General features: G+C 45.1%; 1 protein-coding gene across 5 annotated transcripts in view; it reads right to left on the reverse strand.

Annotated features, from left to right (window-relative positions):
* The window catches only part of SNX13 (sorting nexin 13), a 166640-nt gene that overhangs the window by 35462 nt on the left and 115324 nt on the right, over positions 1-15854 (reverse strand). For all 5 annotated transcript variants that reach the window (XM_075062390.1, XM_075062388.1, XM_075062389.1 and 2 more), the window contains exons 16-17: positions 8418-8455; positions 3859-3928 (exon numbers count right to left, since the gene is read on the reverse strand). In XM_075062390.1, the coding sequence (XP_074918491.1) occupies positions 3859-3928; positions 8418-8455 (108 nt within the window). The remainder of the gene's footprint in view (positions 1-3858; positions 3929-8417; positions 8456-15854) is intronic.

Here is a 15854-nt window from a genome sequence, read left to right on the forward strand (position 1 = left end):
AGCAGCTGAGCCTGGCACAGGGTGCCCCATCCCCTCCCTTCCCCCTAGTGATTCACTTCTCTGCTGGCTGCTCTGGATGCCTGAAACAACACATTTGTGCTGTTGAGAAGTGATACATGACTGCTTTTGTGGCTTCCTTTGCTTCCCCACCAGAAAATCATTTTCTGCGGGGAAGCAAAGAAATCTGTGGGGGACAAGAATTCTGAGCACGTGCAGTGAGAGAGAATTCCCCCAGGAGTAATTTAATATAGTGATTTTCATGAATACGTCACAAAGAATTTGACATCATTATCCCTATTTTACAGATGGGAAACAAAGGCATAGAGAGGTGAAATGACTTGTCCTAGGTCATCCAGCAGACCAGTGACAAAGCTAGTAATAGTCCCGGTCCACACTGTTGCTATGTGATTCCTCAATACTCCTCCTCCACCCTGTATTTTGTTTGAGTGAAAAAGGGATAATGGTTACGCTTTGAAATGTTTGCAATGTGTAATTGTTAACAAGAGCAGTGAGAGAAATCTCATCCATAGTTTATGTCCCAAAACCTTGACAGTTTTGTTACATGAAAGTTACAATAACTTTAAAGGAACTGAGAGAAGACTGATGTGTTGTCTCCTTCTATATCTCCTTCTCCACCATGCACACCATCCTCAATTCCAGTTCACCTTTCCATCTCATTAAACTAGTAGTTGGCACTCTAGAACACGGGTGGGCAAACTACACCCCAAGGGCTGGATCAGGCCCCTCAGGGCTTTGGATCCAGCCCACAGGATTGCCACCCCCGGGCGCCGCGGATCCCTGCTGCTCCCAGAAACGGCTGGCACCACAACCCTGTGGCCCCTGGGGGAATGGGGGGGGGCAGAGGGCTCGCGCACTGCCCTTGCCTGTGGGTACCTCCGCCGAAGCTCCCATTGACCAGGGCTACTCCAGGTAAGTGGCGCCGAGCCAAACCCGTCCCGCACCCCGCACTCATCTCCCTGCCCTGATCCCCCTGCCTGCATCCTACAACTCTCCTGCACCCCAACCCCCTGCCGATCCCCCTGCTGCATCTCGCACCCCTCCTGCATCCCAACCCCCTGCTGTACCCCAATCTCCTGCCCTGAGCTCCCTCCCACACTCCGCACCCCTCCCTGCACCACTGCTCATAGCCCCTCCCTCTGCACCCCCTGCTAAGCCCCCTCATACATCCCACACTCCTCCTCTGCTCCAACTCCTTGCCCTGAGCCCGTTCCTGCACACCACACCCCCTCCCACACCCCACATTCCCTCCTGCATCCCAACCCCCTGCCTCAACCCTACATTCATGGCCCTGCATGCAATTTCCCCAACCAGATGTGGCCCTTGGGCCAAAAAGTTTGCCCACTCCTGCTCTAGAAGGTATTACCATTTAACAAGTTCCTCCTTGCTGTCCCCTGCCCTATGCTACTGTGTACACGCATTACAGAGAGCAATTTACTGGAGGGTCACAAGCTACCTTGGCTATGTCACCTGATCTGCACACTGAGGAAGGCCCCTCACTCCCACTCCCACCCTAACTGGGACACACTTGCCATTGTTTCTGCCAGGCTTCCCCAGCCATGTGCCAGGCCCACCCAGTCCGTCCCTCCTCCACACACCACAGCCGGCCCTCCCCACCCAACGTAGGGTGGATGTGCATCTTATTTAAATCTGCATCACCTTCAGCCTTTCCCTCCCAAAATATTTGCTTATATAGGGGCAAGGAGAGAGGCTCAGAGATCCACTGAGAGACAGGACTATCCAGACTCCAGCTCACAGAGGTGGGGCAAGGAGAACTGCTGACACCCCCAAGAGGTTAAGTTCCCCCATATTGAGGCTCACATGTGAGAAGACTGGGAGGTGTGGGGGAGGTCAGATCCCCTCTACATGGGCTAGGGCCTCCAAGATTGTGACACACAACAGCTTGGACCACCCCAATTGATACTGACCCCAGATCCTGGCACAATGGGAGGGAAATGTCAGGTTGACAGGTGCCCCGTCTCTATTCTCCCCAAGCCACTCACCCTCCCATTTTCACTGCCCAGTGTTCCAACCCCTCCCCATAATCCCAGTCTCCTTGCTGCACTCTAAATACTCCCCCCTCCATTCCCCAAAACTCTTCCATCCTTCCCGCCACTTTCCTCTCCCAGCAAACATTTGCACATGTAATTTATTTTTGTTTCAAAAACAGTTTCAGCACCTTCTGAATATCCTGCTGTACTTTGACTACATTTCCTCAAAACAAAAAACTTTGACAGAACCAGATGCCTTCTTTAACAATTTAAGATTTCTGCCAATGGTTGGATTTGAACTCTCAGTGCCTGGTTTGATGGTTGGAACATTCCCCTTTGAGGCATTCAGTTCCTGTGACTTAGGCATTAACATGTTAACTAGCTTCGCTCTCTCTGCATGCACAACATAATCTTTGTGGTGTGCCACCAAGCGCTTATATAGATGACATGTCCAAGAACCAAACTCTTTGGGTAATAATGTTGTAATTTGATTTTCCCCGAATTGCTAGGTGTGGCATGCATTATGTTGGAGTAACTCAAGTGTTTGGGATGCTGGTGGTATGGAGATCTAGTTTATCTCTATCCATGCACAAAAAAATCACTAAAACATGACCACTTTAAGAAAAATTGTTTTTTTGGGAGGCTGTACCTCAGGAACTCCCTATTCAAAAAGCCTCCAAACTGGATCACTGACCAATCCCTGTTCCACCCATGAGGAAAACAAAATCTCAAGGCAATCTGAGTAACTGTGAGGATTTTAGAGCACTTAGAGAAGTCAAGATGTAAAAGAAAAAGATATTTTTCTAACTACAGTGGAGCTGGTGCTCTGGTATAATAAAAGGGGACTCTCACTAAAGTCTACATAGGCACACAGAAAAACCTCCCAACCCAATAACCAAGTCTAAACGGCATACAAAGATACACACTTCTCATCTCTGGTTTTAAAGATATCACACTGCAAAAGTTTTAGTATCCATATAGTGAAACCGTCAAATGCACTGAGGGAACTGTTGTCTGCAATAAAATAATAATCAAGAAAGAATAAAATACTAACAGTTTTCCCAATAGCACCTTGATACCAGGCCAAAAATCAAACATTAGTATTGTAATAAGATCAAATGAAGAAACAATGACAATCTTACCACTGCAGCATAACATGAACAGAAGATATGCTGCATTTGATACCACTAACGAGCAATCCTATTGAACGCCTATATTTTAACTGTAACAGCAATTAAACTTTCATTAATTTTTGAAGAGCTAATATGAGAACCATTCTTAACACTTACTGCAGCATAAGATTTAGCTCCTCTAGCTGTAAAAGTCTGGCTTACTTAAACTTTGCATCAAGATTGCTGAAGATGTTATAGCACACAAGAGAATACTTGAGAACAGGATTTGCTTGACTGAAAAAAGACAACTGCAAGAAGTAGATAAATTAAATTTTAAAATAAAATAAAATCAAGAGTAGTAAGGAACTGTGCATTAGTCAAGTGAATTAAAATTAATGGACGGTCTAATTATTAGTGGTAGAGAGACTTTGAAATGTATGATATGCTGTACAACTAGGTCTCCCATTTTAGTACATTAGGTGCACTGTCTACAATATGACTTTGATGAGGCTCTGGATTACAATGATTTCATCAGCAACAAACATGAAAACAAATGTTTAAGACACAGAAAGGAAAGAAAAAGGATTACAATTTAAGGGGGCCTATAATTAGTTCACTAACATTAGAACACTAGAATTAATTAAAATAAAAAATGTGTATTAAACAGCAGAAGCTCAAAAACAACAGGGGGGGGGGAAAAAAGAGAAGTAAGCCATCACTACAATAAAGTCACTTACCAGTATCTGAAATGTATGCATGTAATTGGGCTGACTCATCAGAAGAGACGTTTGAAAGGTCATCTAAGGACTGGAGAGAAGAAAAAGATCATAGTATACCCCTCTATTAGGAAAGAGATTTTTGCTTATTCACCTACTCATTTAATTTTAAAGCTCTTAATTCAGTTTTGAATGGAACAGTTTTATAAACAAATTGTAATTACTTCCAACATCTGTAAACTACAATTTCTGTTTTCATGTTGATCCCCTATTTTAGAAGTTTCATTTCTACTAATTTCTATTAGATCTTCGCTATCTTAAAAAACCAAAACAAAAAAACAATTTGATGACCACCACCACTACATTTGTCACACCTTCATCTATTAGCCTTATTCCTGCCCCCCCCCCCAAAATATTAACACAGATTTAGGTTGTCATCTGATTAAGGCAGCGAGTCTGTCACGGAGGCCACAGATTCCATGACTTTCTGGGACCTCCATAACTTCTGTGCTTTCTGGTGTGCCTGACTCTAGGGCCAGCTGTACTGCCCCCCCAGGGCTAGCCATACTGCCCCCACTCTAGAGCCACCACCCACAAACACCATCAGGAGCCCTGGAGCACTCAACCCAGCACCAGCGGGTGCCCTGGAGCCCCCCAGAACACCCAAGATTTAGTCATGGGTATATCATACAAGCCATGGACAGGTCACGGGGCAGTGAATTTTTGTTTATTGCCCATGACCTGTCCATGACTTTACTAAAAATACCCATTAAATCTTAGCCTCATATCTGATCTACGTGTACCCTCTTTTTATAGAGCATTTGCAATCCAAAATGATATTATAAACATAGTAGATATTGGTATCAAAAATTAATAAATGTCATATACTGTTACTTCACATGATACACTACTCTCTTTTCTATCAAAATAAGTAAAAAATATTACACAAGTTGATGGACTGGATGAAAGAACATCATCCTTTTAATTGAATTAAGAGTAGACAAAATATTCCTCAGCAAGAGGCATATTCCCTTATGTCATTTGTAGGAGTACATTGTCAGTTGGGTTGATGCCTTGTCTCCCAGTTCACAATCTGTGCCCCCCGAAAGTGCCCATGTGTATTGAGGTATACACCCCACAATGGCCTTGCATGCATTTCGTGGGGCCAGATGGGTCCCAAGCTACTAATTAGGCTGCAAGCCAGGGAGCTAATTGAGGAGGAATGGGCTCACCTGGGCAGGAACAGGCAGGGACTGTAGAAAGCTAGGTACCTAGCAAGAGGGTAGAGATTGGCAGCTAGGGAAGGGCAGTTACTCTCTGGAAAGGGGTTCTAATGAACTAGATTTGGGGCTGCAAATTATCTGCAAGTGCAAAACGTGTGGGGACAATTGTGTTCACAAAAAAAGAGAGAATGGCGCTCTAGACATTAAGTTTTAATGTTACTGTATTTCTTAAAAATAGGGAAGACAGAAGCAGTACGTTAAAGGTATTTACACATATTGGTATCCTTGCCTCCTTTGGAAATTATGTCCAGATTTTCAAATCCCTAATAAATGTGCACATTAGGTGTACATGTGTAAGTGCATATTATTCATCTATACAAACTAGTAACCAGTTACACTTCTGAACAGCTTTATGTGTGCACAGATATCTAGTTTATGTTCACAGCTGTATATGTGTAGCTTTGAAACCTGATTTAGTCCCCTTAAGCTAATATTTGTGCAATTTTTATAGAGACAAGAGCACACACTTCTGGAAGAGATATGATGTAAAAAAAAACACCACTACCACCACCAGTGTAAATTCTGTATTATGGACCCATTTAGATAATATCTGTATAACAATTTGAAAAACAGTTATTGTGCACGTAACTGCAATGGTTCTGTACATCATCTCAAATCATTAGAATATATTTCAATAAGATTCATCTACAATATAAATCAACTGCAAAAAGTTAAGATACATGAGTATTGTATTTTAAAATTATCTTAAACATAAGGTAAAAAAATATACTTTGCTCTAACCACCTAGAATCTAAAACAACTGATTTACAAAAATTAGCTCTTAGGCTGAGACTGTCCTCCAAGTAAGTCTGAAATACATTCTTATGATCAAGTTATAAACTGCTAAAAACGTAGTTTTATAATGGAAATGGTAGCAATCACTTAACTAGATTGGCCATGCTGGGAAGTGCATTGATTAATGAAAGTAAACCGAACACATTATGGTTACTCTATGATTATTTACCACAATAAGGTAAGAAGGTGTGGAGGTGTTGGTAGGGTTATTTGGGTTTTTTGTTAGAGATATTAGGACATTTAAAATTAGTAGTTTTACATAAAAACTTCTTATACGCATTACATTTAGTGAAGCACAAATTAATCCAAATGCAAAAAAATTTTTGTCACGAAGACAGTTAATTTAATGCCATGAGCTACAAAACATTGCAAGTCAGCGACCTTAGAAGTAACTTTTTTTCCTATTCATAGATTGTTCTGCTTTATGTAACTAAGTGACAAAAGGGAGCTGTATTATTTGAGGAGACATATATTCCACACATGGAACTCAGCCAGAAAAAAAAAATCCACTGGTATTCAAATACCTGCACAAGCATTGCAAACCAGAAATAGCATTAAATGTTACAAACCTAAGAAAGTAAAAAGTTCCTCCACATATGCAGACCTTTTAAAAATAGCATATTCCACCACTAACATGTCCTTTACACACTGTGAGAAAATCATTTTTACAATAAGATTATGAAATGTGATAATCAGAGAGTAAATGATATTTTAAAAGTTAAATATCGAATTCACAAACATGCAGATAACACAACTGTGTAGCTATCAAAGTTTTATACCTGCTTTAGTTTGGGGTGGCCGCACTAATTATGGTTGGGGAAGCTATGATTAAGTTATGCAGGTAAGCATAAAGACTAATAAATCCATCGTTCCTTACCCCTATCAAATATTCACGATTTACCAATATTAATAAAATAATACCACCACTACCACACAGAAAAACTATTGAGGAAATGTTTGATTTATTTTTTTTTTTAGAAGAATCAATATAGAAATCACAGTTGTGTGAAATTTTATACCCTACACTGTACACGCTACAGTCAGATTACTTCAGCTGAAATATTTTTCTCTAGTTTTTATTTTAAGTATTTGATGGCACTTTATATAGAGACCATTTCCTTTTAACAGCTGATTAGCCAGTTTCCCCTGTTTTTGTGTGTTTTATATAACAGATGAGAAGAAGGAAAATATGATTGCAAAACCACAAAAATTCTCAGAGGAACTCCAAGATATGTGTAGAATGATACACTACTTTCAATTCGTTTTTTAAAACTGACTAGCTTTCAAGTTAATTGTGGGGACTAGTTTTTGTATCCCTCTGCCTTTAAAGCCAGGTAGTTAGGCTATGATGAATCACACCGTAGAGACTCGAAGAGAGTCAAAGAATCCCCTAAAGAACAACCTAGAACATTTGCTAGGCATGAAAAGTAATGCCTTCAAATTCAGATTTCAGGTCTTTCCAGACCTGAAGTAAGGGCTGAGCCCCAGTGCATAAGGTTCCCATCTCTTTCCTTGAGAACAGAGATGGGCTTCAAAGTCACCACACTTATGTACAGAAAACGGTCACAGGAGCACAGCTGAATCTTGCTCGGGTCTCAGCCCGGTGTAATTTAGGGGAACATACTGAGAGGAAAAAGGAGGAAGCATACTTGGGCAGGCTGATTTTTTTTTTAAATGGCTGTGGATTGAAGCTGTGGAATGTGCTCAGTGGATTTCGAATGTTAGAATAAGTCCTGTTGGAAAAAAATAATGGCAAAAGGGTAGATAAGATGCTCAAAAGTGTATGATTAACAAGTTTATCGTAACTATTACCTTCACATAGTGAGAACACATACAAACTTTATAGGTACAAGTATTTATTAAATATTACAGAGGAGTCAAATAATTGAACTAGTTCTTCGGTTCTGATTAACTATTTCAAAACTTATTTTAAAAGGAAACTACTGAAATCTGCAAGATTGAGATTTATATATTTTGAACAATTATTTGTATAACTAATGTAAATCACAATTAAGAATTTAATTTACAAACTTCTAAATTTGTTCAAGCCATATCTTGAAAGCTAATAATCTCTAGCAACCTTACAATTTCATAGGTGTATTATTTTTCAAAAAATTATTCCTTGTAGATTTGCATGGTTTCAAGGTGCTCCATCAATGTAAAAAGTATTTCATTTCCACCTAAGCTCATACCTATTTAGGAAATCATTTAGGAATGAATGTATGTTTCTACATACATTAAAAATAACTGTAGATGAATGTGTCATTTCCACGAGAGATAGAATAATAAATTGTTCATGTTTTAAAACACAGAGAAAGGGCTGAAAAGTAAATCTGTATTCTGTGGATAAATGAACAGTTTTAGGTTTGCTTCATCAGGTAACAGGAAGGTAGGCTTATGTTTTCAGAAAAGCAACTGCAGTAAAATCAAAACCCTCATGCCTACATACTTTGAACTATTTTATAAGGCTTCTACAATGTTGAAAAAAGCCCAAGCACTTACCAAATTTATGCTGCTTGTAGGGGACCCATTAAAAGATTCTGCAGGAAAAAAAAAAATCAATTTAGAATTCAGAAAATACTTTCCAATAACAGTTGCTGCATCTAAGAGTCATGCAATAGAAATAAAATGATCTCAGTTGAAACACAACATTAAAGAAAAATAAATTTGTGACGCACACGCAATTCCAAGTGTCTAAGCTCCTAAAGACTCCAACCACAACATCTAAATGAAAATGTGTGCACACCTGCAGCTAGAAAAGAACAGAGTATTCATACACTACAGAACAATTTGTGACTTTAGGTTCAGGGTAACACATGGAGGCATCATAGATGCTCAAGTGTTAAAAGTGCAAATATGAAAGTAACTTTAAGTTTGACTAAAATCCCTATATATTTTACTTTACTGAATTTAGTCTCCAAACATAACATACTAACTGCTTGGGACAACAGAGCTACTTTTCTTTGGTTAAATGTTTACTAACTTGCATAAAAAAAACATTTTTTGGTCAGTTCCAGCTGAAGAATCAGTCATTACAATCTCCAAATATTCCATCAAAGGGACCAGGCCCCTTTTAAAATTTAAACACAGAAAGAATCATTCCCTTGTTTGACATAACCAATCCGATTTTAAGGAAAAGCCAATATTCTGGTGGCTACTACCAGTTCTGCTCAGTAGAGATGCTGAGGAGTGAGAGATATGTGAAGCTTCTGTGGTACCTATTGGTAGGGGAGACAGAAGCAATGCTCATTGCTGTTGCCTCGGCTCTAAGAAGCACTGGACAGCAGCACCAGGAGTAGCTCTCATAATTCTGAAGATTTGGTGTAGAGGGAAAGAAAATGACTGACTATTCCTCTGGTGCCTCTATCTAGGTTTTCATACAGTACTTGTCACTGTAGTATCAGAGCGCCTTGCCCGCATTAATGGATATTATTCTCAGAACAGCATAGTGACATAAGAAGGTATTTATTTCATTTTGCAGATGGGAAACTGAGGATCAGGGTACCACAGGTGACTAAGACTAAAGGCTTCTCTCTACAAACAGTGCATGACAAGTTGTGGTGTAAAACTATCTTGCACTAGCCTGCTGCATGCTAACTGTCCATGTGGAGTCTGCTACCACACACTAAAATTGTTTTGAAATGGCAGTAGATCAAATGGCAGCAGGCTATGGTAGAGTACACCCTAGCTTCTCATGCACTAATTGTTTGTGTAGTCAAGCCCTCAGTGACTTGCCCAAGGTCTCAAAAGGAAGTCTGTGGTTGAGGCAGGAACCAAACCATGGTCTCTCATGTTTCAGTCCAGTTCCCTATGCATTAGGCCACCATTCTTACAAGGGTAGCATAGAGCAAGGAAACAGGGCTGGGGGGCTGAGAACTTAGGGATAAGGCTATCCTTTTAAGTCTCCAATTTTTCTGATCCATTCCTCCCAACCTCCATCCTCCCATATGCTCACAAACCCATGTCAGCTCCCCACGTACACTATAAAACAGCACACAGAAGTACTGGCAGGGGTGGGGCTGAGAGGGAAGCTGGGGTTTACAGGGAAAAAAGCAAAAATTGATGTGGGGGTCTGGGATGGAGATGCAGAGAGAAACTTCGCTCAAATATCCAGTAGTTGCTCAGGACAGATCTGTACTTACATGTAGCAGCACAGCTGCACTGCTGTAGTGCTTCAGTGAAGATGACGCGCTGATAGGAGAGCTTCTCCCATCAGCGTAATTAATCCACCTCTGCAAGAGGCAGTAGCTATGTCGACAGGAGCATCTCCCATTGATATAGCACTGTCTATGCTGGAGGTTAGGTCGGTATAATTGCATTGCTCCTGGGTGTGGATTTTTCACACTGTTGAGCAACATAGTTATACCAGTGTAAGTTTGTAGTGTAGACCTGGCTTCAGAATGCAATTCCTCTTCCCTTTTCATCCTTTACCTGTCACCCAACATAAAACACCACTTCCCCTCTTCATACATAAAGCCCAAATTCCCCATTCCTCACTTACCTGCCATCCCTTCTCCACACACACCCTCTCTCTATAGCTACCCTTTGGCATGCACATTTGTGGTTGGTTATATGTTAGAAGTACAAGGGATTTAATCATGAACATGAACAGCCAAACGCACTTGGATTTGTGTGATATTTGGCTGTTATGGCATGTGTTTGAAACTTGCATTAACCTGCTATTTACGTCATGCAAAAACTACGTTTGCTTAAGGTTTCTAAGTGCACATCCCACCAACAAAGGATTCTGTTCGGAGCTAGCATACACACAAAGGAAATCCCACACTCATGTCTACATGGAACTGTTAGCTCTTCTTTACTTCGTTATTCTTGCCTCATCATAAAAGGACAAAAAAAAGCCACCTTGTTTGTACCATTAGAAAGCCAAAAATTGGCTTTCATTATGAAATATCTGGACAAACAAACAGTCAGCTAGCAGCAAAAACCAAACACAGAATGCGATTCAATGAATGCCAAAACAATATCAGGACATCAGTTAAAGGAAATTTCTGTAATCTATTCATCATTACAGAGCTTACAAATAAAGATTTTAAAATCAAGAATTTAATTCTGGAACCATAGAAAAAATATAAACATGGTATTTGTCCAATTTCTCTCATGAATGGAACTAAGGTGTGGTAATCAATTTTATCATTATTTGTTATTAATACAAAATAAAACAAGGTTACTCACCTTTGTAACTGTTCTTCTTCGAGATGTGTTGCTCATATCCATTCCAGTAGGTGCGCGCACGCCGCGTGCACGTTCGTCGGAAACTTTTACCCTAGCAACACTCGGTGGGCCGGCAGGGCGCCCCCTGGAGTGGCGCCGCCATGGCGGCTGATATATAGCCCTGCCGGCCCGACCGCTCCTCAGTTCCTTCTTGCCAGCTACTCCGACAGAGGGGAAGGAGGGCGGGTGTGGAATGGCCCGGCACCGGTCGATCTCCCGGCACCGTGCTAGTAGTGTCCGGTCGCATTCACAGCAACCAAGCGGGACTCCAGTTCGTTCCCCGGCACAAGGTGGACGGTGATTCACCTGGCCGTAGAGACGATCATCTCCCACTCTCGGCCCCGCCGGGCCACCCACCAACCATCGTTTCCTCCCATGGGACTCGGCGTCTTATGGGGATCGGAAGCTCAAGCCCTCAGCAATGGCCTTTTGGATCCGTGGGCATACCACCAGAGCCAGGGGCATCACCAGCTTCGCCTCGCCAGTCCCTCTGACCGAAGGGCAATCACTGAGTCAACGGTGAACAGACCACCTGCGGACACACTATGGAACGGGACGCGCCTCACACCCTGACCAAGTCGCAGATGCCCCACCGGACCAAGAAGTCCCTTCAAGACCCTTTGGTCCCGGGAGCCGTCCTCATTCTTCCCCGGACGAGGCTGTGGCGGGAACATCCCACATCAGAGCCACAGACCGCCTATCGACCGTCAGGGCTCCACCAGGCACTTCTACGGCGGGTTGCTCTACATAAACCTACCCGTAGAGGAAGTCCTGAGGTGGATGACCTGGTGTCACTAAATCCTCTCATGCGGAGGCCCAACCCCGAGTACGCTCCCCTCATTCGTACCATCAGGCACGAGCCGATACTATATGGCAACCCCGGGCTTTCGGTGCCGCCCAGGCAAAAGGGGTTGAGGCGCAAATACATGGTCCCCGTCGCATGGGGTACGAATAACCTGTATGTTCACCCTCGCCTTGCTCGTTGGTGGTCCAATCATCAACGAGCGAGAGCGGAAATGGTCAACAAGCCCTGCGCCCAAGTCAGAGAGGCAAGGCCGCATGACCTCCCTGGGCAGGAAGATTTACTCTGCTGGGCTCCAGCTCAGGGTCGATCAACAGGCCCTACTGACCGTTACACTTTAACACTTGGGAGCCAGTGGAAAATTTACTGACCACCTTCCACAGACTCGCAAAGAGGTCTCGCGCTCCCTGCAGGAAGGGTAAAAGGGGCCGCGGACCTCCGCTTCAGGCCTCTTTAGATGCAGCAGACTCCGCAGCTAGAACTCTTTGCATCAGGGTGCTATGGAGGCGCATTTCGTGCTGAAGCGCCGCTTACCGCCAGAGGTCCAGTAAGATAACAGGACCTCCCCTTTGATGGCCAGGGTCTCTCTCTCAGAAGACAGACCCTCGCCTCCAAAGTTAAAGACAAATCGCGTCATAATGGCGCTCGCTGGGGAAGCACACGCGCAGACTCAAGACGGCCTTCCGTCCCCAGCCAACGGTTCTACCCACCCAACTCGACAAGGCAGGACTTCTCCAGGCCGCAGAGGCAGGACCTTCTTCGTAGATCCAGTTCTGCACTCAAGGGGGTAAACAACTCCGTCCCGCCAAACCCCAAAGCGGGACCGAAACCTAGCTTTTGAAGGTGCGCCGTCGAGAACACTGTACGATTTTCCCTCCCAGGAGCCAGCTCCGTTTTCCAACCGCTCCTCGCCGTTTTCTCCCTGCCTGGTCCACCATAACATCAAAGACGCTGGGTTCTCAGCACGGTGGAAGGTGGCTACCGGTCTTCAGTTTCTTTCGACCCCACCTCCACCCTCCCTCCTCGTCCCTCTTCAGGGACCCCTCTCACGAGCAACTCCTCCTACAGGAAGTTTCAAAGCTCCTCGGCATTGGGAGCCATAGAGGAAGTTCAGAGGCCTTGAGAGTCAGAAGGGTGCTATTCCAGGTACTTCCTGATTCCCAAGGCGAAAGGCGGCCTCCGCCCCATCTTAGAACCTGCGAGCTCTGACAAGCATCTCAGGAACTCAAGTTCCGCATGGTATGCCTGGGGACATTCATTCCTTCCCTCGATCCCGGGAGATTGTAACGCTGCTCTCGACATGAGAGACGCATATTTTCATATTGCCGATCTACCCACCGCACAACGGAGGTTTCTTCGTTTCGTAGTGAACCGTCGTCAACTACCAGTTTTGCGGTTCTGCCTTCCCTTCTCAGCCCCTCGAGTTTTTTACCAATGTAATGGCAAGTAAGGGCGGAGGAGAGGGGCTTGGGGGTGGGTTCGCGGCCCTACCTCCGTGTCGTCCATCATGTCTTTCCCTACCTCGACGATGGCGGATTCGAGGGGCTCCGAGGCCCAGGTAACCGGGCATGGTACAGTTCATCAAAGATTGTTCTCATCTCTGGGATTGATCTCAATCTGAACAAATCCATCCTGCTCACCAATGGAGAAATAGAATTTATAGGGAGCACGGCGGGACTCAATCGACAACAGCCACTTGGCCTCCTCAACGGTCAGAGCGATAGTTTCTCTGTTCAGGGGCTCCATGCCTTCCACAACTGCTGCCGTCCCCGGCCCCTCGGTCACATGGCTGTGTGCACCTTTGTGACAAAGACGCGATGGCTACGCAATGCGCTCCCGTGCAACTCTGCCTCCTCAGTCGTTCGGCCACGCAGGGATGCCCTGGACATGATAGTTTCAATACATCACACACATTGGGCTCCCTCAACGGTGGCTGACCCCGCCTTAGTGTGTGCCGGTCCAGGTCCGTTTCATCCGCCTCAACCCTCGCTATCCATTGACGACGGATGCTTCCTCTATGGGTGGGGCGCGCAAGCTTGGCCATCTGCAGACCCAAGGTCTTTGGTCTTGCAGAGCTCCAACTCCACATCAACTGTCCGCAGAGCTCAGGGCGGTCCGCTTGGCAGCGCCCAGGCATTTCACGAGCAGTCTAAGGGCCGTTGAGTTACCATTTCACGGACACACCAACGGCCAGAATTATATAAAACAAGCAGGAGATCTTCTCCGCCTTTTGCAAGAAACTCTGAAACTGTGGGCTTTTGCATAGCCCCAGTCGATCGCTTTGAAGCCTCCTTCCTCCGGGGGTCCGGACAACGTCAGCGACCCCTGAGCGTCGTTCCTAGACACACGAATGGTCCATCCGTTCCGGACGTTCTGTTTTCTGTTTTCCGGAAGGGGCTTTCCCAGAAGACCTAAGTCGCCTCGAAGGAGAACAGGAAGTGTCAGATGTTCGCTCCCTGCAGGGCCGCCCCGGGCTCCCTCTCGCACGGCCTTTCTCAATTCCATGGACAAGGGTCTCCTGTATGCGTTTCCCCGTCCCGGTTAGTCCACAGGGTCCTGCTCAAGTACGCAGGGACAAGGCCATAGCTGATCTGATCGCCTCCGCATGCCGAGACAGGTATTGGGTACAACCAATCTGCTCGACCTTCCTGGCGCTCATATCCACTACATCTTACCCGGACTATAACACAGGATTCGGCAGGCTTCGTCAGCCCCGACCCCGTCCCCTACACCTGACGGCGTGGCTCCTGTCTGGTTGAACGAGTCTGAGCGGCCAGTGCCCGCGAGGTCCCACAATCCTTTAGGTACAGGAAACCTCTACAAGGCCACGTATCTCGCAAAGTGGAAGCGATTCTTTCTCATTCTGGTGGCAACGAGTTCCATGGTTCCCTACTGCCGTTCCAGTCCTCGTAGTAACTGACTACTTGCTCTAATCTTCATAGGCCCAGGGCCTAGCCTCTCTTCCATTTAGGGTCCATCTAGCCGCAATCCTCCACCTCATCTGGAGAGTCGCGGTCTTTCTACTTTTCACACCCCATCGTTTCAGGTTCTTAAAAGTATTGGAAGACTCTACCCTCCGGTAAAAGCTCCTTCCCTACGGGGAATCTGAACCTGGGTGCTCTAGACCAGGGCCCCCCTTTGAAGCCGTTAGCAACCTGTCCTTATTATATCGTCATGGAAGACGTCTTCCTGGTAGCTATCACCTCTGCCAGATGCGTATCCGAGCTCCGTCGTTGGTCGTAGACCCCCTTACACATCTTTCACAAAGATAAGGTGCAGCTTAACACCCAGCCTTCCTACCAAGGTTGTCTCACCCATTCATCTAACAAGATATGTTTCCGCCGGTCTTCTTCCTTCCCGAGGCGCCACATGCCGCCTGACCAGAGCTGACACCTTAGGATGTCCGCCGGGCCCGTGGCATTCTACCATCAGTAGACAAACCTTCAGACGTTCACGCGCCCAGTTATTCATAGCGGTGGCAGAGCGTATGAAAGGGCTCCGCGTAACTTCACAGCGATTTCACATGGTAATATCGTGTATCGGACATAGCTACGAATGGGCTCACGTCCCGCTTGGCCGGATCACCGCCCATTCTTACTCGGCGCCTCAGGCCTCTTCGCTGCTTTCGCTGCCCAAGTCCCATCACAGGACATATGTCGGTGCGGCACTGGTCGTCCGTTGCACACTTTTACATGCACTATGCGCTGGTTGACCAATCGTGAGACGACGACGCCTCCGTGCAGCGGCCATTGCTTTCCGCAGCGTCTCACTCCCCGACGCCCAACCACCTAGTAAGGCTGGGAGTCCACCTATAGGGAGGATAGAGCAAGCACTCGAAGAAGAAAACAAGTTTACTCACCTTTGTAACTGTTGTTCTTCGAGATGTGTTGCTCATATCATTCACA

Source organism: Chelonoidis abingdonii, chromosome 2 (genome assembly GCF_003597395.2).
Source record: "Chelonoidis abingdonii isolate Lonesome George chromosome 2, CheloAbing_2.0, whole genome shotgun sequence".
Taxonomy (NCBI): domain Eukaryota; kingdom Metazoa; phylum Chordata; order Testudines; family Testudinidae; genus Chelonoidis; species Chelonoidis abingdonii.